This window comes from Oncorhynchus kisutch, linkage group LG17, assembly GCF_002021735.2.
Source record: "Oncorhynchus kisutch isolate 150728-3 linkage group LG17, Okis_V2, whole genome shotgun sequence".
Lineage (NCBI taxonomy): Eukaryota > Metazoa > Chordata > Actinopteri > Salmoniformes > Salmonidae > Oncorhynchus > Oncorhynchus kisutch.
In genome coordinates, this window is record NC_034190.2 from 45,430,180 (window position 1) to 45,453,448 (window position 23,269).

General features: G+C 43.8%; 1 protein-coding gene across 4 annotated transcripts in view; it reads left to right on the forward strand.

Moving 5' to 3' along the window:
• Positions 1–1,777: 1,777 nt before the first annotated feature.
• Positions 1,778–23,269, forward strand: part of LOC109907740 (transmembrane and coiled-coil domains protein 1) — a 69,701-nt gene continuing 48,209 nt past the window's right edge. Inside the window, exons 1-3 of one of the 4 annotated variants that reach the window (XM_020505905.2) lie at positions 1,778–1,853; positions 16,612–16,655; positions 17,479–17,783. In XM_020505905.2, coding sequence (XP_020361494.1) covers positions 17,508–17,783 — 276 coding nt within the window. In that variant the 5' untranslated portion in view covers positions 1,778–1,853; positions 16,612–16,655; positions 17,479–17,507. Of the gene's footprint in view, positions 1,854–16,611; positions 16,656–16,908; positions 17,784–23,269 lie in introns of all 4 variants that reach the window. The other 3 variants (XM_031793914.1, XM_031793915.1, XM_031793916.1) reach the window with 3 other exon arrangements.

Genomic DNA, 23,269 nt, shown 5'->3' on the forward strand with positions numbered 1-23,269 from the left:
TCTTTCAATTTCATTACCATCTATACAAAAGGGGACATTTTTAGGAATAATGCTGTACTGTAATGTAAACATGGACCCAGCCAGATATAGAGAAGTGGCTGATAGAGAAAGAAGAGTGGCTGGGAGAGGGAGAGGGAGAGGGAGAGGAGTACGTGTGTGGTGGAAGAAGACTGAGAGGAAGATCAAGAGCTGTTTTCAAATCAAATCAAATGTATTTGTCACATACACATGGTTAGCAGATGTTAATGGGAGTGTAGCGAAATGCTTGTGCTTCTAGTTCCGACAATGCAGTAATAACCAATGAGTAATCTAACCTAACAATTTCACAACAACTACCTTATACACACAAGTGTAAAGGGATAAATAATATGTACATAAAGATATATGAATGAGTGATGGTACAGAACGGCATAGGCAAGATGCAGTAGATGGTATCGAGTACAGTATATACATGTGAGATGAGTAATGTAGGGTATGTAAACAAAGTGGCATAGTTTAAAGGGGCTAGTGATACATGTATTACATAAAGATGCAGTAGACGATATAGAGTACAGTATATACATATACATATGAGATGAGTAATGTAGGGTATGTAAACATTATATTAAGTAGCATTGTTTAAAGTGGCTTGTAACGGCTTTCTTCCTGGGAAGGAGAGGACCAAAGTGTTCATCTTATTTAATAATAAATACAAACTGAACACTTCCAATACAAAATAACCAACGTGGCAAAACCGTAACAGTCCTATCTGATGCAGAAAACACAAGAACTATGGTCAGAACGTGACATGGCTAGTGATAGTCTCAGATGAGATTAGGGCTACTATAATTGATCATGTAATAAATCATGGTCTATCAATGAGAGAGGCTGGTCTGAGAGTGCAGCCAAATCTGCAACGGTCAACAGTGGCATCTATTCTGGGAAATTTCTGGCAAAACAACAGTAAGATAGTAAACAGTAAAACAACAGTAAGAAATGTGATTGGGAAACGAGCCACAGTGGATGTCCTGGGCCAGAGGGATGCCAACATCACAATGTGTGCAGAAATATCCTCTGATGGATTGCTGTTACCCAAACCTCTAATTGGGCCATACAACACCGAGCGTCTCATTCCATTCCTGGATGACATCTATGGAAGGGTTGTGACAGGTGAGGAAAGGGTTGCAAGTGAGGCGAAATCAGCCAACGTTTGTAAATGTATGGGACAATGTGGCATTTCACCAGTCCCGTGCAGTCACAGAGTGGTTTGCAGCCCATCCCAGGATGGTGTCGCTTTTCCTCCCACCTTACTCTCCAACTCTCTGTCCCTTTCAGGTTTGATGGTAAAATTGAGATACAGAGAGTGTCACTGAGCTGGGCTGTATCGATAAAATGTAAAGATCAATGTCTCCCGTAACCAATTTTTTCATCCGTGTTTTTTACTTATATGACAAATGTGCACATTGTAATACTGTCATACCCTCACCGTCATTGGGGTCACAGTATGGCTACTGCCACGAGGTGACAAAGACCACTAAACAACAACAAGCCATAGATCAATAAAAAATAATAATAATCAAGTTGAATAAAACGTTTTATAATAGATGATTAATAAAATAATTTCAAAACCTGCACAATATTCTGAACATTGTATTTGTTTCAATGACCAATATAGCTGGAGTAACCTATGTGAATTGAGCATATTTTGCAGCCAACTCCCCTAATCGAAACAAATGGTCTGGTCCGGCCATACGCGTGCCCTCCGCTGCAGTAGCGTACGTCGTGAGTGAAATACGCTGTCCAAGGGCAGCCTATTGCCACTGTCAGAGGAGGGGTGGACGTGTGTCGGCTGTAACAGTTTTCTCATCGCCCAGGTAAGTGCCAATATACCGCTTAAGTTATCAACTCTAAATATCATGTGTATAGTGTGACATTTATTGACTCTGTTCTAGTACATAACTGTTGATTCTTTCGCAAACAAAATTCATAAGTCTGGGTTTACAATGACACAATCTAACATGACTTCAAACGCTGTCAATATGCATCTGTTTCAGTGATACAGATTGTCACTCATATTGGGAGAGGATCCGCTATACTGACGCGCCTGGTGCCCAAATTGATGACCTGTGTCGCGCAGCGAGAGTCGAGTGGAGGCGAACGGATTCGGTTTAGTCAGTCGTCCTACTGAGCCCTTCTCAGCTAGCTAGTTTGTGCTTGTGGCTGGAAACTTCACCCAGAATTTGAAACTTGTCAGCCGAAGTTGGGACTTGAGTGTAGAATCATTCAGTTTAAATCTGCAATAAATGTTATTTACCTGTCACCCTGGCCTGATATTGGATACACTATTCTAGCTTACTCCCCTCCTCCTGACTGCGGCAACCGGGAGCCAAGGGCTCAGACTGCGGCAACCGGGAGCCAAGGACGCTGAGCCCCATGTAGTGTTGCCTGAATGAGGGCAAACTCTCCCCATTGAGCAGCAGACTGTATCATGGTGACATCCACATGGTTACGCTCAGTCTCAAGTAAGAGTTAGACGTTGATCCATGTTTCTCAAGCGTCAAATTTCGAAGTGGTTCCAAACTTCAAATTTCGAAGTGTTTAAGGTTAAGTTCAGGCATTAATTCCACATTCTTAAGGTTAGGAATTAACTCAACATGGTTAAGGTTTGGGATAAGCTTAAAACTAAAAATATATTTTAAAAACTTTCTATAGCTGGATTCGAACTTGCATAGGTGGGAAGCAACTGCTGCCTGGTGGGAACAGAAGCAACTCACATCGGAAAGCACCTTGATACAACACCATTGCACTGGTAATGGTGACAACCAGATGGTGACCAATACTCCCTTCCCATCAAAATAAACATCACTTTCCTAAGTTTTAACTAGCACCATTGTTGCCAGCTAGCCAGCATGAACTAGGTCCGTGCACAGCCACTAGCACCTCCTGAAAAATCAGAATGAAAATATATATATAATAAAAGTAAATATTTCACAAAAGTAGTGCACTGGGGCTTTACTTGGTATTAGCAGACGATATAGATGTCTGTAGTGCTGGCAAAAAAAATATTTTCAGCATCTCTGCTTTGGCAAAAAAAGGTAGTTGTATAATTAAGAACAGTATCTTGCAGGATTCAAGGATTGTAAGAGTTGTTGCCCTGTTCCTTCCTCTGCAATTGTCATTCTAATGGAATCCAGAAATAACAAAACCCTGTCCACAAACATTTACATCAAAAGGTGCAAAGCATCTACATCAAATTAAATATTTTTCATGATCAAATAACATATAAAACAACCACTTTTTTGTGCAGTATTAATTGACCATCCTTACAAACCACTTAATGTAAATGTACATTACTGTATTGGCTGGTCAGAATGGTCATCTAGGTTTGTACCTGTTCGCCATGAAGAAATGAAGAAAAACAATGCACAATACAGTAATTGAGTACATTGAGACATCAAGTGGTTTGTGATGATGTGGCTCAGTTGTAGAGCATGGCGCTTGCAATACAGTTGTGGGTTTGAGTCCCAAGGGGGACCAGTACAAATAAGTAAGTTGCTCTGTATGAGAGTGTCTAGGAAAATGAAAGAATAGACCATTTCAGTTTTCACATAGAAATAAGTTGCATTTGCAAAGTATTTCAAGAAACTGGAAAACATATATCAGGCAAGTGCTTTTATGTTCCACAAGTATTATCAGATTAATTGTTTTGTACAGATAAATAAGAGACTCAAGATGCAAATGCTAGTAAACACTCAACTACATTTAGTTTCATAAAAGTAGTGCCCTGGGCCTTTACTAGTCTTGTATTAGCGGTCGGCAAAAATATTACAGCACCCCCACCCCCAAATTACTTCCCGTGGCTATTGGTCCATTAGGTAGTTAGCTGGGAAGGGCTCATCAGGAAGTCTGACTGATCCAAATCCATTCGTCTCCACACTCGCCTCAGCTGCGCGACATACTGTATGTTATTAATTTGTGCACTAGGTGTGTCTGGATAGCCTCCCTCCTCCCTATGGAAAATGGCCGCAGAAGAAATGGCAGCAGTTTTACGGGCGTCCAACCAATTGTGCTATTATGTGGGGGGTTTTCGCGTTATTTGTAACTTATTTTGTACATAATGATTCTGCAACTGTATTTTACGGCAAAAAAAGAGCTCCTGGATATCAGGACAGCGATCACTGACCTTGGATTAGGCAAAAAAAAATATTCAACAAGACGCACAGGACATTCTCCAAACACCCTACAAGGCCAACATCCCCGTTATTTGCGAATATCCTACCAACGGGACATCAAAAACTGTAATATCCTATGTTTCATGGAATCGTGGCTGAATGACTACATGGATATTCAGCTAGCGGGATATACGCTGCACCGGCAAGATAGAACAGCACACTCCGGTAAGACGAGGGGGGATGATCTGTGCATATTTGTAAACAACAGCTGGTGCACGAAATCTGAGGAAGTCTCTAGATTTTGCTCACCTGAAGTAGAGTATATTATGATAAATTCCAGGCCACACTATTTTCCTAGAGAGTTTTCAACTACTTTTGTGGCTGTTTATTTACAACCACAGACAGATGCTGGCACTAAGACCGCACTCAGTCAGCTGTATAAGGAAATAAGCTAACAGGAAACCACTCACCCCGTGGCGGCACTCCTAGTGGCCGGAGACTTCAATGCAGGGAAACTTAAATCAGTTCCACCAATTTTCTATCAACATGTTAAATGTGCAATCAGAGGGAAATTCTAGATCACCTGTACTCCACACAGAGACGCATACAAAGCTCTCCCTCTCCCTCCATTAGGTAAATCCGACCACAACTCTATCCTCCCGATTACAAGCAAAAATTAAAGCAGGAAGCACCAGTGACTGGTCTATAAAAAAGTGGTCAGATGAAGCAGATGCTAAACTACAGGACTGTTTTGCTATCACAGACTATAACATTTTTTTTCCGTCAAGATAGAACTGCCAAAGGGGGAGGAGTTGCAGTTTACTGCAGAGATAGCCCGGTCCCTACCCAAACAGTTCGAACTACTAATTTTGAAAATTACTCTCTCCAGAAATAAGTCTCTCACTGTTGCCGCCTGCTACCGACCCCCCTCAGCTCCCAGCTGTGCCCTGGACACCATTTGTGAATTGATCGCCCCCCATCTAGCTTCAGAGTTTGTTCTGTTAGGTGACCTAAACTGGGATATGCTTAACACCCCGGCAGTCCTACAATCTAAGCTAGATGCCCTCAATCTCACACAAATCATCAAGGAACCCACCAGGTACAACCCTAAATCTGTAAACAAGGGCACCCTCATAGACGTCATCCTGACCAACTGGCCCTCCAAATACACCTCCGCTGTCTTCAACCAGGATCTCAGCGATCACTGCCTCATTGCCTGTATCCGCTACGGAGCCGCAGTCAAACGACCACCCCTCATCACTGTCAAACGCTCCCTAAAACACTTCTGTGAGCAGGCCTTTCTAATCGACCTGGCCCGGGTATCCTGGAAGGACATTGACCTCATCCCGTCAGTTGAGGATGCCTGGTCATTCTTTAAAAGTAACTTCCTCACCATTTTAGATAAGCATGCTCCGTTCAAAAAATGCAGAACTAAGAACAGATATAGCCCTTGGTTCACTCCAGACCTGACTGCCCTCGACCAGCACAAAAATATCCTGTGGCGGACTGCAATAGCATCGAATAGTCCCCGCGATATGCAACTGTTCAGGGAAGTCAGGAACCAATACACGCAGTCAGTCAGGAAAGCTAAGGCCAGCTTCTTCAGGCAGAAGTTTGCATCCTGTAGCTCCAACTCCAAAAAGTTCTGGGACACTGTGAAGTCCATGGAGAACAAGAGCACCTCCTCCCAGCTGCCCACTGCACTGAGGCTAGGTAACACGGTCACCACCGATAAATCCATGATTATCGAAAACTTCAACAAGCATTTCTCAACAGCTGGCCATGCCTTCCGCCTGGTTACTCCAACCTCGGCCAACAGCTCCGCCCCCCCCGCAGCTACTCGCCCAAGCCTCTCCAGGTTCTCCTTTACCCAAATCCAGATAGCAGATGTTCTGAAAGAGCTGCAAAATCTGGACCCGTACAAATCAGCTGGGCTTGACAATCTGGACCCTCTATTTCTGAAACTATCCGCCGCCATTGTTGCAACCCCTATTACCAGCCTGCTCTTTCATATCGCCTGAGATCCCCAAGGATTGGAAAGCTGCCGCAGTCATCCCCCTCTTCAAAGGGGGAGAAACCCTGGACCCAAACTGTTACAGACCTATATCCATCCTGCCCTGCCTATCTAAGGTCTTCGAAAGCCAAGTCAACAAACAGGTCACTGACCATCTCGAATCCCACCGTACCTTCTCCGCTGTGCAATCTGGTTTCCGAGCCGGTCACGGGTGCACCTCAGCCACGCTCAAGGTACTAAACGATATCATAACCGCCATCGATAAAAGACAGTACTGTGCAGCCGTCTTCATCGACCTTGCCAAGGCTTTCGACTTTGTCAATCACCATATTCTTATCGGCAGACTCAGTAGCCTCGGTTTTTCGGATGACTGCCTTGCCTGGTTCACCAATTACTTTGCAGACAGAGTTCAGTGTGTCAAATCGGAGGGCATGCTGTCCGGTCCTCTGGCAGTCTCTATGGGGGTGCCACAGGGTTCAATCCTCGGGCCTACTCTTTTCTCTGTATATATCAATGATGTTGCTCTTGCTGCGGGCGATTCCCTGATCCACCTCTACGCAGACGACACCATTCTATATACTTCCGGCCCGTCCTTGGACACTGTGCTATCTAACCTCCAAACGAGCTTCAATGCCATACAACACTCCTTCCGTGGCCTCCAACTGCTCTTAAACGCTAGTAAAACCAAATGCATGCTTTTCAACCGTTCGCTGCCTGCACCCGCACGCCTAACCAGCATCACCTGGATGGTTCCGACCTTGAATATGTGGACATCTATAAGTACCTAGGTGTCTGGCTAGACTGTAAACTCTCCTTCCAGACTCATATCAAACATCTCCAATCGAAAATCAAATCAAGAGTCGGCTTTCTATTCCGCAACAAAGCCTCCTTCACTCACGCCGCCAAACTTACCCTAGTAAAACTGACTATCCTACCGATCCTCAACTTCGGCAATGTCATCTACAAAATTGCTTCCAATACTCTACTCAGCAAACTGGATGCAGTTTATCACAGTGCCATCCGTTTTGTCACTAAAGCACCTTATACCACCCACCACTGCGACTTGTCGGCTGGCCCTTGTCGGCTGGCCCTCGCTACATATTCGTCGCCAGACCCACTGGCTCCAGGTCATCTACAAGTCCGGCTAGGTAAAGCTCCGCCTTATCTCAGTTCACTGGTCACGATGGCAACACCCATCCGTAGCACGTGTATCTCACTGATCATCCCTAAAGCCAACACCTCATTTGGCCGCCTTTTGTTCCAGTTCTCTGCTGCTGTACATAGTCTATCGGTAAATAGCCCACCCATTTTTACCTACCTCATCCCCATACTGTTTTTATTTATTTACTTTTCTGCTCTTTTGCACACCAATATCTCTACCTGTACATGACCATCTGATCATTTATCACTCCAGTGTTAATCTGCAAAATTGTAATCATTCGCCTACCTCCTCATGCCTTTTGCACACAATGTATATAGACTATTTTTTTTCTACTGTGTTACTGACTTGTTAATTGTTTACTCCATGTGTAACTCTGTGTTGTCTGTTCACACTGCTATGCTTTATCTTGGCCAGGTCGCAGTTGCAAATGAGAACTTGTTCGCAACTAGCCTACTTGGTTAAATAAAGGTGAAATAAAAAAAAATAAAAAAAATGGAACATGTTCCGGGATTCGTCCCATGGCATTGAGGAGTACACCACATCAGTCACTGGCTTTATCAATAAGTGCATCGAGGACGTTGTCCCCACAGGGACTGTACGTACATACCCCAACCAGAAGCCATGGATTACAGGAAACATTCGCACTGAGCTAAAGGGCAGAGCTGCAGCTTTCAAGGTGCGGGACTCTAACCCGGAAGCTTACAAGAAATCCTGCTATGCCCTCCGACGAACCATCAAACAGGCAAAGCGTCGATACAGGGCTAAGATTGAATCATACTACACCGGCTCCGACACTCGTCTTATGTGGCAGGGCTTGCAACTATTACAGACTACAAAGGGAAGCACAGCCGTTAGCTGCCCAGTGACACAAGCCTACCAGACAAGGTAAATCACTTCTATGCTCGCTTCAATGCAAGCATCACTGAGACATGCATGAGAGCATCAGCTGTTCCGGATGACTGTGTGATCACGCTCTCTGTAGCCGATGTGAGTAAGACCTTTAAACAGGTCAACATACACAAGGATGCATTGCCAGACTGATTACCAGGACATGTGCTCCGGGCATGTGCTGACCAACTGGCAGGTGTCTTCACTGACATTTTCAACATGTCCCTGATTGAGTCTGTAAAACCAACATGTTTCAAGCAGACCACCATAGTCCCTGTGCCCAAGAACACGAAGGCAACATGCCTAAATGACTACAGACACATAGCACTCATGTCTATAGCCATGAAGTGCTTTGAAAGGCTGGTAATGGCTCACATCAACACCATTATCCCAGAAACCCTAGACCCACTCCAATTTGCATACCGCTCGAACAGATCCACAGATGATGCAATCTCTATTGCTCTCCACACTGCCATTTCCCAACTGGACAAAAGGTACACTTATGTGAGAATGCTATTCATTGACTACAGCTCAGTGTTCAACACCATAGTACCCTCAAAGATCATCACTAAGCTAAGGATCTTGGGACTAAACACCTCCCTCTGCAACTGGATCCTGGACTTCCTGACAGGCCGCCCCCAGGTGGTGAGGGTAGGTAGCAACACATCAGCCACGCTGATCCTCAACACTGGAGCCCCCCAGGGGTGCGTGCTCAGTCCCTTCCTGTACTCCCTGTTCACCCATGAATGCATGGCCAGGCACGACTCCAACACCATCAATAAGTTTGCAGATGACACAACAGTGGTAGGCCTGATCACCGACAATGGCGAGACAGCCTATAGGGAGGAGGTCAGAGACCTAGCAGGGTGGTGCCAGAATAACAACCTATCCTTCAACGTAACCAAGACTAAGGAGATGATTGTAGACTACAGGAAAAGGAGGCCCGAGTACGCCCCCTTTCTCATCGAAGAGGCTGTAGTGGAGCAGGTTGAGAGCTTCAAGTTCCTTGGTGTCCACATCACCATCAAACTAGAATGGTCCAAACACACCAAGACAGTCGTGAAGAGGGCACGACAAAGCCTATTCCCCCTCGGGAAACTTAAAAGATTTGGCATGGGTCCTGAGATCCTTTAAAGGTTCTACAGCTGCAACATTGAGAGCAAGGCATCGCAGAGGGTAGTGCGAACGGCCCAGTACGTCACTGGGGCTAAGCTGCCTGCCATCCAGGACCTCTACACCAGGCGGTGTTAGAGGAAGGCCCTAAACATTGTCAAAGACCCCAGCCACCCCAGTCATAGACTGTTCTCTCTACTACTGCGTGGAAAGCAGTACCGGAGTGCCAAGTCTAGGACAAAAAGGCTTCACAACAGTTTTTACCCCCAAGCCATAAGACTCTTGAACAGGTATTCAAATGGCTACCCGGACTTTTTGCATTGTGTGCCCCCCCCAAACCCCTCTTTTACGCTGCTGCTAACTCTCTTTTTATTATATATGCAGTCACTTTAACTATACATTCATGTACATATGTACATACTACCTCAATTGATCCAACCAACCAGTGCTTCCGCACATTGGCTAACTGGGCGATCTGCATTGTGTCCCGCCCCCCGCCACACGCCAACCCTTCTTTATGCTACTGCTACTCTCAGTTCATCATATATGCATAGTCACTTTAACCATATCTACATGTACATACTACCTCAATCAGCCTGACTAACCGGTGCCTGTATAAAGCCCGTCAACTGTATATAGCCTCGCTACTGTTTTTCACTGTCTTTTTACTGTTGTTTTTATTTCTTTACTTACTTATTGTTCACCTAATACCTTTTTTGCACTATTGGTTAGAGCCTGTAAGTAAGCATTTCACTGTAAGGTCTACTACACCTGTTGTATTCAGCGAACGTGAAAAATAAACTTTGATTTGATTCTATTTTGCTACATTATAAACTTCTATTGATGCAATCCATTCATAGGCTATGATTCCGTTTCCTTGTTGTTGATGTTGTAAATTTGTTACACTTGTAGGTTAATACCGTCATGTCAACTATGAACGTTATGCGCCATAATCATGAAGGAACCCTAGATTATTATCTCCACCTTCTACAGTAATTTTGAGATAATTTGACTGGCCATAGTGTAACTTCTACACTGTGATATCTGCTTTATGTGTTAGTAGGCTAACATATTAACAAAACACTGCATGCATGTTTTAATGATCTGATAATATACTGTTTTGTAGATTCAAGATTCAATTTTATTGTAGGTTACATTAGAGAGCTCTATCATCAAAGTTGTACTTTTATTACCTTCTGTTATTTAGCCTACTTTTACTTCACCGGTTTTATGTCTTGTCTTTATGCATATCATCAGACATCATCAGTATATCTGGGGATATATGAATGTGCATGCCATCCCACTGGGCACGGATGTCAATTCAATGTCTATTCTACGTTAGTTCAACGTCATTTAATTGAAATGACGTGGAAACAACGTTGATTCAAACAGTGTGTGCACACTGGGATGGATGTCCCAGATAGCTGCAACCCATGACAACTACCAATTGCTGTCCACTGTAGACTGTATTTTTGTTAAATGACTAATGTAATTTTATAATTTTATTTTGGTTAGACACAACCTTCAAAAATGTGGGTGACATTGCTAGCCTGTTGCTCAGAGCGAGAGAGAAAGAGAGGGGAGAGAGTGAGATAGGAGAGAGAGAGAGAGAGAGAGAGTGTGTGAGCGAGATAGGAGAGAGAGAGAGAGCGAGATAGGAGAGAGACAGCCAGCTTGCCCCTCTGATGTGGAATTATTTTGAGGATTAGCAGCTCAATTTCTCTCATACAAAAAAAATGTTTTAGGGACACAAAAAGACTATAAAATCACCAGGAATTTAGCTAAAATTGTTATGGAAACATCTTTCCAGGTATACCCACATTATAAAAAAAGAGACGTGATCATGTCTCAATTGAAACAAGGTATGAAAGTATTGTTATTTTCAAATACAACCTCTTTTGGGTTTACTTGTGGTCAATTTGTAGTGTACAAATGATAAAAAGGATATCCCCCCCCCCCCCACAAAAATCGACCTGCGACTGAATCTAATTGCCTAGTACCCCTGCTGTAAAAGCTGGAATGCTGACCACTACCACTACAGGTTGAAGTCATCCTCGCGGTCCACAGCATCAGGTCCACGGCATGTAGTCACCACTAGCCGGCCTCCGCTCAGTAACCTGCCCTGAACTTTAGTCACTGTCACTAGCCAGCTACCACACGGTTACTCAACCCTTTATCTTAGAGCCTGCTGCCTATGTAAATATACATGGAACACTGGTGACTTTAATAATGGAATACTGGTCACTTGAATAATGTTTACATACTGTTTAACCCACATCATATGTATATACTGTATTCTAGTCAAGGCCTATCCTATTAACTATTACTGTACATATACTAGTCTATCCTACATATTCTTCAGATATATATATATATATATATATATATATATATATACAGTGGGGAGAACAAGTATTTGATACACTGCCGATTTTGCAGGTTTTCCCTACTTACAAAGCATGTAGAGGTCTGTCATAGGTACACTTCAACTGTGAGTGATGGAATCTAAAACAACAAAGTTTTTTCTAATGATCAATTAGCCTTTTTAAAATGATAAACCTGGATTAGCTAACACAACGTGCCATTGGAACACAGGAGTGATGGTTGCTGATAATGGGCTTCTGTACCCCTATGTAGATATTCCATTTTAAAAAATCAGCCGTCTCCACCTACAAAAGTCATTTACAACATTAACAATGTCTACACTGTATTTCTGATCAACTTCATGTTATTTTAATGGACAAAAAAAATAGCTTTTCTTTCAAAAACAAGGACATTTCTATGTGACCCCAAACCTTTGAATGGTAGTGTACTCTCTCTCTCAACGGCAAGGCTGACAGAACTCTCTGGTCTAATTCCTCTCTTGTTGATGTGTCAGTGATAGAGACAGAGCACAAAGACCAGAGATAGGGCTGTTTGTGGCTCTGAGCAGAACAAAGAGCAGTCTGTTCCACGTCCTCTGGAACTGTATGGGCCTGTTTCAGTATACTATGAGATTTTTGGGGAGTGAGCCTATTAGTTCAACAATGACCAACAATATGTGGCTGAGCTGTCTCCATCTGTATGATTCAGCTGGCCCTGCAGAGACAATGGTATCAACAACCGCAACAGGAAAACTGGCCAACAAATGGCCTGACATAGAGATTGAGATCCAGGTCATGTGTGTGTGTGCGTGTGTGCGTGTGTGCGTGTACCAGGGGCTTCCAGAAGGGCCATTGTTCTTGTGGTCATTGCTGGTTTACCTTTGACTGGGATGCAGCCACAGTAATTCTGAGAAATGTGCTGACTCATCATGGCTGCCCTGCTCACAAAGGCTCTGACACCTGTTGTCTGTTTAATCACCACTGCGTGCCTGTGTCTGTGTGAGTGTTTGTCTAAGTCCCGATAGGCCTACAGTATATGAGTGATCTGTGCTGTAGAGGATGGTCATGTGTCGACTGTAGCCTCAGTAGTGTACCAAGACCCTCTCTGTGATTCCAGCAGCACCTGCTCTGAGGGTCAGGGTCAGAACAGGATAGAACAGAACAGCACTGTCACGTCACTCAACAGCCCATCTGGCAACTGACGGTACATTTCATTTGATTTTGTTATAGCTTCGTGACCTCACCAAGGTGGAAAGCCAAGCCTTGCCTAATGAAATTATGCATTAGGACTGCATACCACACACACACACACACAAAATGGGGCTTTGTCCTCTAAGGGCTCCTGAAAGAGGATTAAGCATGCATATAAAACAGTAGACAATAAAGAAAACACCCAATCAGCTGGGCTGAGATCAGCTGGGCTGAGATGGGCTGAGGATGAGAGAGGACTTAGAGAGAGAGAGGGGGCTAGCAGCCAGAGGCAGGTTCAGCACCAGATTCAAACAGGACAATTCCACCGCTAACGCCCCAAAATACACACCATAGCAATCATTTAGGATGCTTGTTAGGTGCTATTTGATTGATGTACGTGTGTCTGTATTGTGAATTGGTGTGCACAGTGTTTCCCCTAGATGTTATATATGTTTGAATATAGGGGGGAAACACTGTGTTTGCACACTTATGCGCACATGCTTGTGTTGTGTTATGTGAAGACCTTTGAGTGAAGGTGAAAGGGTTCAAGGTGTGTCAGTCAGAGCTGTTCTTTTCAGATCACAGGGGCATTTTGTCATGCTTTGAATGTGCCACTCAGAGTGTTTATAATAGTGAGTACCAGGCTGGCAGCAGGTTACTGACTGAGTGGCTGTGACTGGCAGTGAGCATGAACCTGTCCTGTCCCCCATCTGTTCTCTCTCTGTCTCTCTTGTCATATTCAACCTTTCATCACTGCGTTCCACTCAAACACTACTACCAGGTTGCCAACTGAGGTCCTGGAGCGCCACAGACAGAGTGTGTAAAGTCCTGTTCCAGCCCGGTGCTACATCACTTGCTTTAATAATCACTAATCGTGGTTTAGACCACAATTATTTAAATCAGGTGTGTCACTGTTGAAACAAAACCATGCACTCGCTAAGAAACTCCACTTGGCCATGTGTCTCTGTGAGTTGTGTGTAGACTTATTAGAGTGTTCCTCAATGGCATGTTATTTCTATAGAGTACTAAAGGCTAATGGCTGGCAAACTATGGTTTGTGTAGGTACAGCCCAGCACAAACTCGCCTGATCTAAACAACTTAAGTTAGGCTTATCAAAACCCTGCACTCACTGAGAGTCTCCAGTTGGCTATGTGTTTCTCAACAGCAGTGGTTCCCAAACTTTTTATAGTCCCGTACCCCTTCAAACATTCAACCTCCAGCTGTGTACCCCCTCTAGCACCAGTGTCAGCGCACTCTCAAATATTGTTTTTTGCCATCATTGTAAGCCTGCCAACACACACACTATACGATACATTTATTAAACATAAGAATGAGTGTGAGTTTTTGTCACAACCCGGCTCGTGGGAAGTGACAGAGAGCTCTTATAGGACCAGGGCTCAAATAATAATATAATAATAATCAATCATTTACCTCTTTTATTTAACCATCTTACATTTAAAACCTTATTTGTTCATTGAAAATTGTGAATAACTCACCACAGGTTAATGAGAAGGGTGTGCTTGTGTGGATGCACATAAACTCTGCAATGTTGGGTTGTGTTGTCTTAAATCATTTCCCACACACTGTCTGTGCCTGTATTTAGTTTTCATGCTAGTGAGGGCCGAGAATCCATTCTCACATAGGTTCTTGGTTGCAAAGGGCGTCAGTGTCTTAACAGTGTGATTTGCCAAGGCAGGATACTCTGAGTGCAGCCCAATCCAGACATCTGGCAGTGGCTTCTGAATGAATAACATTTTCACAGAACCGCTTGTTGCAATTTCAATGAGGCTCTCTTGTTCAGATATCGGTAAGTGGACTGGAGGCATGGCATGAAAGAGATAACATATCCAGTTGTTTGTGTCATCCGTTTCGGGAAAGTACCTGCGTAATTGCACACCCAGCTCTCTCAGGTGCTTCGCTATATCACATTTGACATTGTCCGTAAGCTTGAGTTAATTTGCACACAAAAAATCATACAATGATGGAAAGACCTGTGTGTTGTCCTTGTTAATGCAGACAGAGAAGCTTCTTAATCATAGCTTCAATTTTGTCCCGCACATTGAATACAGTTGAGGAGAGTCCCTGTAATCCTAGATTCAGATCATTGAGGCGAGGAAAAGCATCACCTAGATAGGCCAGTCGTGTGAGAAACCCCTCATCATGCAAGCAGTCAGACAAGTGAAAATGATGGTCAGTAAAGAACATTAAGCTCGTCTCTCAATTTAAAAAAATGTGTCAATACTTTGCCCCTTGATAAGCATCGCACTTCTGTATGTTGTAAAAGCGTTACATTTCCATATCATTGCATAGTGCAGAAAATACACTAGAGTTCAGAGGCCTTGCTTTAACAAAGTTATCCATTTTCACTGTAGTGTCCAAAACGTCTTTCAAGCTGTGCATGCAGTGTACCAACGGCTTGCACGTGAGTTACCGCTCCACTATGTCTCCCTGTTATGGGTTTTGCGCCAACAGTACAGATACCAACATGAGCAGCAGCTACGTTTGCTACATACGGACCGTTAGTGGAATTCCCGCGAGAGAGTAGCGGTTAATGTGATTGGATGTTAATTATTTGACTAGGCTACCTGTGTTTGACATTGTGTTGTTACCACACCAGATGTTTCAATTTGATTTTTGGCAGTGAAACGAGGCTACTGCAGGCGAGGAAAGAAACCTCACCCAAATGTATAGCCCGGTTGGAAAATATAAATGTTTGAAAATGTGAAAAAAAGTCAACTTTTTGAAAAAAAGTGACCCCATAGTATAACCGTTTATGGTTCCATGTAGAACCCTTTTTAGTTCCAGGTTTAACTCTTTTGGGTTCCATGTAGAACCCTCTGTAGAAAGGGTTCTACATGGAACTCAAAAGGATTCTACCTGGAACCAAAAGAGGTTCTTCAAAATGGACAGCCGAAGAACCATTTTTGGTTCTAGATAGCACCTTTTTTTAAAAGACTGTATTATAGTGAAGGCTAGTGGCTGATCAGTGGTCAGTATACTGCTTTGTGAATGTGTCAGTGTTGTTGTGTGCTGCTAGTGACAGTGTGGGCACTGTGCTGTGTGCTGCTCTCTCTCCTCTCTCTAGGCCTATTGTGAAACTGAACAGCTGATTGTGTTAACTAGCTGTGACGTGGGCCGACCGTATCACAGCCTCATTTGTGTAGATTACACTGTGTGTGTGTCGCTTGCATGTTTGTGTGTTCTCGCCCTCGCACATGTGTGTGTGCATTCATGCATAGTCTCTTATGACTGTGCAGCTTAGGGAATATAGTTAGCATGTCACCCACCCCCAGAGCTCAGAATGTTCCTGACTCTGACTTGTTTTCCTCCCCTCACTGCCAGTACTCACTGTGACTGTCTGACAGGCTGCCTTCTCTTCACACTAGGAATATGTATCTAAGGAAATTACTGTCGCTCCTCAGCCTCAAAGGAAACCATGTTGCTTAGCGTAGATTGGCATCGTTTTTTGGGGGGTTGCTGCAGGTTAGATGAGTTGGTATAGTGAGCCTGTGTTGCTGTGTGTTGTAGTTTTTGGAAGCCCTTCTCTCCAGACACCACTGTAGCGGTAAAGCAGAAGGATTTGAAATTTAGTGACGCCAAATGAGCTCCCAGAGGATCTGCCAGGGGACACAATACTTGGGTGTAAGGTTTGAGTGTTCATAGATTGCGTAAGTAGATTTGATTAGTTGATTGAGACATTGATTGCTCTCTTTCTCTCTCTCTCTACAGGTGATCTTGGACACTGAGTGAGGCTAGGCAGTGTTGGGCTGATGGTATGTGGGTCCTTTCACTTATTTCTCTCTTTTGTTTGTTCCATCTCTGTGTGTCTATCTTTCTCCTTTCCCCTTCCCCCGTTTGTGTGTGCAGTGCCTGTGGTGTTAGTAGAAGTTGCCCCCAACATCTGGCCCAGAGTCGAGGGGCAACTTCCAACACTATCTGTTTTAGAGCATCTTCTTCTTGTTTGCTTCCTCTTGCTGTCCCTTGTTTTCACTCCCTCATAACCCATTTCCTCTCTTTCTATGGTAGACTACTAAGCAAGCATTATCTTTGAGCTGATTGGATGCATGTTGTGGACTCCCATTGGCCACCGCTGAACTTTGACCTCTCCTGTCTCAACCCATCCCGTCCTGTCCTACAGACAGACAGGCAGACAGTGAACCCAGAAACACACACCCTACTCTACTCCCCTATCCTACCCCGAGTGCTGCACCCTCGTATGCAGAGAGGAGGTAGTGGAAGGCACCCAGGGGGGGTCGGGGGGTAGAGAAGGGGCGCAGGACTCAGGCCTCAAGAGGTGTTCCTCTCACTCAGACCACCACTCCCCCTCCAAAATGACCCAGAATGCCCGAGAGAGCATGGGGGTCCTGGGCCAGGGTCTGAAGCAGCTGTTCCAGCAGCAACGCAGACGCCTGTCCCTCTCTCGCTTTACCCTAGCCTCCTCCTCTTCCTCCTCTTCCTCCTCCTCTTCCTCATCCTCTGTGATCTCAATGGGTGGCCCCTCTCGCTACCCTCCCGAGGACTACCTCACCCCCCTCCAAGCCCCCTTGGCCTGTCCTGACTCTGACCCCCCCTCTGGTGGTCTCCTTGCCCCCCCAGCTGGTCAGGGTGCCGGCCCTGTGGGCACGATGAGGCGTGGGACTATGCTGCAGAGCCAGCACCGTGGGGGGAACGGGACAGGGGCAGGGAGAGTAGACCAGGATCCCCCTCTGAGAGGCAGCCCCCAGACCCCCCACCGCCACCCTACCTATGATGCACAGAAGCATTCCGAACGCCTGCGCTCCTCCTCCACCACGGACAACACCACACGAAGTAGCCCCTCCCCTGGGTACAATCCTGGATATGCAACGTCAGGCGACGTGGTGCTGTCGTCAGGATACCAGTCCACGGAGGAGACAGACAAGGTGAGCAATGTCAGCTGTCAATCATATTAGGGTATTTTTTGGTTTGTGGTCATGTTTTATCTGGTAATGGATGTAATACAATCCTGTCCTACTCAGGTGTTCTTCATCCAACAGGCCTGCTCTTAAATATTGAGGCTTAAAGGGACTCTTCGGGATATTGGCAACCTTTATCTACTTCCCCAGTGTCAGGTGAACTCGTGGATAACATTGTTATGTCTCTGTGTCCAATATGAAAGAAGTTTGAGAGTTTCACGAGCCAATGCTAATTAGCATTAGCGCAATGACTGGAAGTTTATGGGTATCTACTAGAGTATGACACGTGATGCCATGTGTGTATAATAATGTTTATGTCCTGTAATGCTAAATGCTCCTGAGCAGAGGCAGTGCTAATCCAGGCTCAGGTCAGAGGTACACACACACAGGTATATTCCTGAGCCCCGACTGCCCAAAGACTGTCCCAAGTACGTCTAGAGCAAATATGATATGCATTATCCTAGTCAGATAGCCAAACACCCCTCTCTGGATGTTTGAGAATGGTATGTTCCACTGTAATTGCTGACTGCCATGTAGTCAACAGACGCTGTTTCTTAGATTCTCTGTTATTTAGTTATAGTATATGTTATGAGACGATGTGAAGATGAATTATCCACTAGAGGAAGAACTAACGCTGAATGTTATAAAAGCATTTCTGTCATGTCAAGAAGATACATTTTATTTTAACAGTAAAGTAGACATGCTGTCTATCCACATAATGCATTAAGAAGAGCTCCTTGTGTTGTAGGAGCACTGAGCTTTTATGAGAATTCTTATCATGTTTTGGAAATTGGAAACGCTTGACATGCTACATCAAGCAAGATGTGAAGGTTATTTTTCTGCATCCATGTGTATGTGTGTTGTTCTGTGTTCAGAATGTACAGTATGTGTGTATGACCTCTCAGGGAGTTGATGCTTGTCCATCTGTGATAAGATAGGTCAGAGGACCTCTCAGGTTTTGCATTGAGAGTTCTGTACCAGACACTGCTATAACCGCACGCACGCACGCACACACACACACACACACACACATTCACACGCATACACACACACCCCCAACGACAGCCTGGTGGACAGTGTGTAAGAATAGACCACTTGTGTCTGAAAGGACAGAGCTCAATAACAAAGGAAAGCTGACGCAGGGGAAGTACATGCAGTATTTTCCTGCTCATCTAGCATGCTATGTTCTTTTAATACCCTCTGGTGAAGTAGCCTCTCACTACAGTAGGTGTGAACGGTGTTAATTTGTGTTCACTTGACTTTATCTAATGTCTGTATTTAGTTTGAGTGCCAGACTATTTTGTCATTCAACAACATTACTACCTCTTGTTGCCAAGATAGATATGTTGGCTGAAAGAGAAACAGACTGGCACCAGTGAGAGAATATAGATTTTCAGCCTTGCTCTCCTCTCTGAAAGTATAGCTATAGCCATACCGGTGTGTAAATGCCTGATGTTTGTCCTTACTGCCACCAGATGGCGGTGTCATATCAGATAATGGCTGTAGTCTGATCTGCGTGTGTATATATAGCCATTTTACAGTTTTTTTTTACAATCGCTAGGACCCATTTCTCAATACTTAGGTCACAGCAGTTCATTTCATGTTCAAAATGCCCTAAAACTACCAAAACACTTCATACATGTCTCAAATCAGCTCATTCTTCCACAACACGAGCAAAGTTTGTCTCTAAACAAGCACACGTTGTCACTCATAAAACAATGAACTAAACAACACTAACAACAGGTAGCATTACACAATGTTTTCTTTACAAAACAAGAAGGACACCTTTACTGTTTAGAATTCACTGCAGTATATGTTACAGGGATGAATCAGACGTGATGCAATATGCTTCAATATGTTTTATGTCATGTTATGGCATTGAGTGATTCCAAAATACATGAATTCAACCCTATCTTATGCATTTGGCCACAGGTTCTCTTCCATGTCACATCTTATGTCATCTTGGGCAATACACCTAGGAAATAATCTTTTGGAATGCCTGGTCCATCTCTGGCAATCTTCTGCAGATATGTCCAGGCATCCAGCATTCATTGCGTCCAGGATGGACATTTTGAGGAAAATAATTCCTATATGTGGTTGAGGAATGGAGAGAAAGGTGGGAGGAAAAGTGACACCATCCTGGGATGGGCTGCAAACCACTCTGTGACTGCACGGGACTGGTGAAATGTCACACTGTCCCATACATTTACAAACGTTGGCCGATTTCGCCTCTGCAACCCTTTCCTCACCTGTCACAACCCTTCCATAGAGGTCATCCAGGAATGGAATGAGACGCTCGGTGTTGTATTGCCCAATTAGTGGTTTGGGTAACAGCAATCCATCAGAGGATATTGCTGCACACATTGTGATGTTGGCACCCCTTTGGCCCGGGACTTCCACTGTGGCTCTTTTCCCAACCACATTCCTCCCTCGACGCCGTGTTTTGGCCAAGTTGAAACCAGTCTCATCCATAAAGATGAATATGTGTTTGCCTGGCTTCAATGTCCTTTACTCTCTAAAATAAATCCACAAGGCAACATAAGAGTTAGGCTATTATGGTAGTTTACATTATACCTAAAAACATGCCATTGTGTGCCTCTGCCCTGTTTGGTTTTGTTCAAAACCAGTTCTGTATTTTATAGTCATCTTACCTGGACTTATTGGTTCCTGAGTTGCTTGACTTCATCAGAGTTTCTCTCAAAGGGGACAGTGTACAACTGCTTCATCCTGACTTTATGTTGTTACAGGACTCTAGAAATAGTTGTCATGCTTACATTGTCTGCCAATACTCATACTCATCCTGAACCTCTGAGTTTTATGCCATTGTTTCTGATAACCATATCAACGATTGCAGTTTCCTGCCCAGCAGTGAAAATCCTACCTCTCCCGCCTGTAGGAGGTAACCGTTGGGTCCTATGCAGAAATACAAAAATGATTACAATTGCACACAAGTAGTTTTGGAGGCTTTGCTCAACTTACTTCTGTAATGTGCAGTTCAGTCAGGTGCCCTTGCAGAATGCACATCTTACCTGTTGTTTTGCTGGAAATTTTGCAGAATTGATGCCACTGTTGACCGTTGCAGATTTGGCTGCACTCTCGTCCTTCATAACATAACCCTGCTCGCTTAACCACCAATGTGTCAGAGGAAACATCGTACAACTTGCGACCAGCCCGCCACAAGGAGTCACTAGAGCATGATTGGACAAGGACATCCCGGCTGGCCAAACCCGCTGAGCCAATGGTCTCCCAGTCATGGCCAGCTGTGACACAGCCTGGGATTGAACCCAGGTCTGTAGTGACATACTCAAGCACTGCAATGCAGTGCCTTAGACTGCTGCGCCACTCGGGAGGCCCCACAAAAAAGTGTTTTAAGTGAGAATTAGACAGGTCTGATGCTGAAAATGAAAGGAAATGATTGTCTACTTCACCCATATAATTTGTTTGCAAAATAAATTGACTGTAGTTCCAGTAGTTACATGACAAAAAAGTTATTAACTACTGACAACATTACCAAGATTTGAATGTAGTTAAGCTACCACTAAGCTACTGCAAAATGTAATTAGATTCCTTGTTGAATTACATGTAGTTCAGGTTGTTTTTAGTCATAATAATCAATAACATTTCAACCGGACAAAAGCTTTGTCAATATAAAAGGAAAACAAGAAAGGCGTGCTCTCGGTCGTGCGCGTGAAAAACCTCTGGGACACTGCAGTGTCCACTCATTCAGACTGGTCTTACTCCCTAATTTTTTAGAATACAAGCCTGAAACAATTTCCAAAGACTGTTGACATCTAGTGGAAGCCATAGGAAGTGCAATTTGAGTCCTAAGTCATTGGAATCTGTATAGGCAGTCTATGGAAAACTACAAACATTAAAAAATCCCACTTCCTGGATGGATTTTTCTAAGATTTTCGCCTGCCATATCAGTTCTGTTATACTCACAGACATTATTTTAACAGTTTTGGAAACCTTAGAGTGTTTTCTATCCAAATCAATGTATTCCTGCACAATAAGAACGGTAGTGTGTATTTTCAAAGAAGCTTGGATCATCATTATTTGGACAGTATAGGTTAAGAAGCCATATCTGCTTTATTGTCCATTTTTTCACCTTTATTTAACCAGGTAGACAAGTTGAGAACAAGTTCTCATTTACAATTGCGACCTGGCCAAGATAAAGCAAAGCAGTTCGACACATACAACAACACAGAGTTACACATGGAGTAAAACAAACATACAGTCAATAATACAGTAGAAACAAGTCTATATACGAAGTGAGCAAATGAGGTGAGATAAGGGAGGTAAAGGCAAAAAAAGGCCATGTTGGCAAAGTAAACACAATACAGCAAGTAAAACACTGGAATGGTAGTTTTGCAGTGGAAGAATGTGCAAAGTAGAAATAAATAAATAAAATAAAATAAATAGAGTAGGGAAAGAGGTAGTTGTTTGGGCTAAATTATAGGTGGGCTTTGTACAGGTGCAGTAATCTGTGAGCTGCTCTGACAGCTGGTGCTTAAAGCTAGTGAGGGAGATAAGTCTTTCCAGTTTCAGAGATTTTGTAGTTCGTTCCAGTCATTGTCAGCAGAGAACTGGAAGGAGAGGCGGCCAAAGAAAGTATTGGTTTTGGGGGTGACCAGAGAGATATACCTGCTGGAGCACGTGCTACAGGTGGGTGATGCTATGGTGACATGTTAGCAATAACATGTTTAAAATAATCCATCTACCTTGATCTGTTTGGACAATTTGCACATTTGGATCCCATGGCCCCAGATAGACCGGGACTCATCCTTTGAAAAAAGCACACAGTGACACCCACAGAACAGAAGCAGATCAAACGGCAAATGCATTTCCATCGCCCTCACCTCAATTTGTATTAAATAAAGCCATTAAAATATATATATATATATTTCAAAAATCCTGCTTATCTTATTTTCCATAATTAGCTGTTCATATATGTTGTAATGTAGACAGTTTATGGAAAGGATTTTGACCTCTTTTTTAGCAAACAATTATTGTGATTCATCCTGTATCGTCCCGAACATCTTTTACTCCCTCGCAACATTTGTGGGATACACAGCCACACACACACACACACACACACACACACTACGTTGTTGATTGCCCCTCTATATCTATCCGCTCCTCAGTTTGTTCCCCGTGACAGCATTATTGCCATTTTGTTTTCCCCTGTCCAGACGCTGTCCGTATTCTGTTCCTGTCCGTGTTTCATTAAATGTTCACTCCTTGTACTTGCTTCTTGTCTCTAGTGTCTGTCCTTACACTGTTGAAGATATTTGAAGAGGCGGGAGCAGTGAAATGTGTGTGTGTGTGTACTTGAGATTCCACATTGCACATAATGGATATGATAGAGCCACACCCTACCCAAATACTACCTGTCTCATTCTCTTTATGACCCACTGTCTGTCTTTTGCCTTCCTCCCCTCCTCTCTCATTTT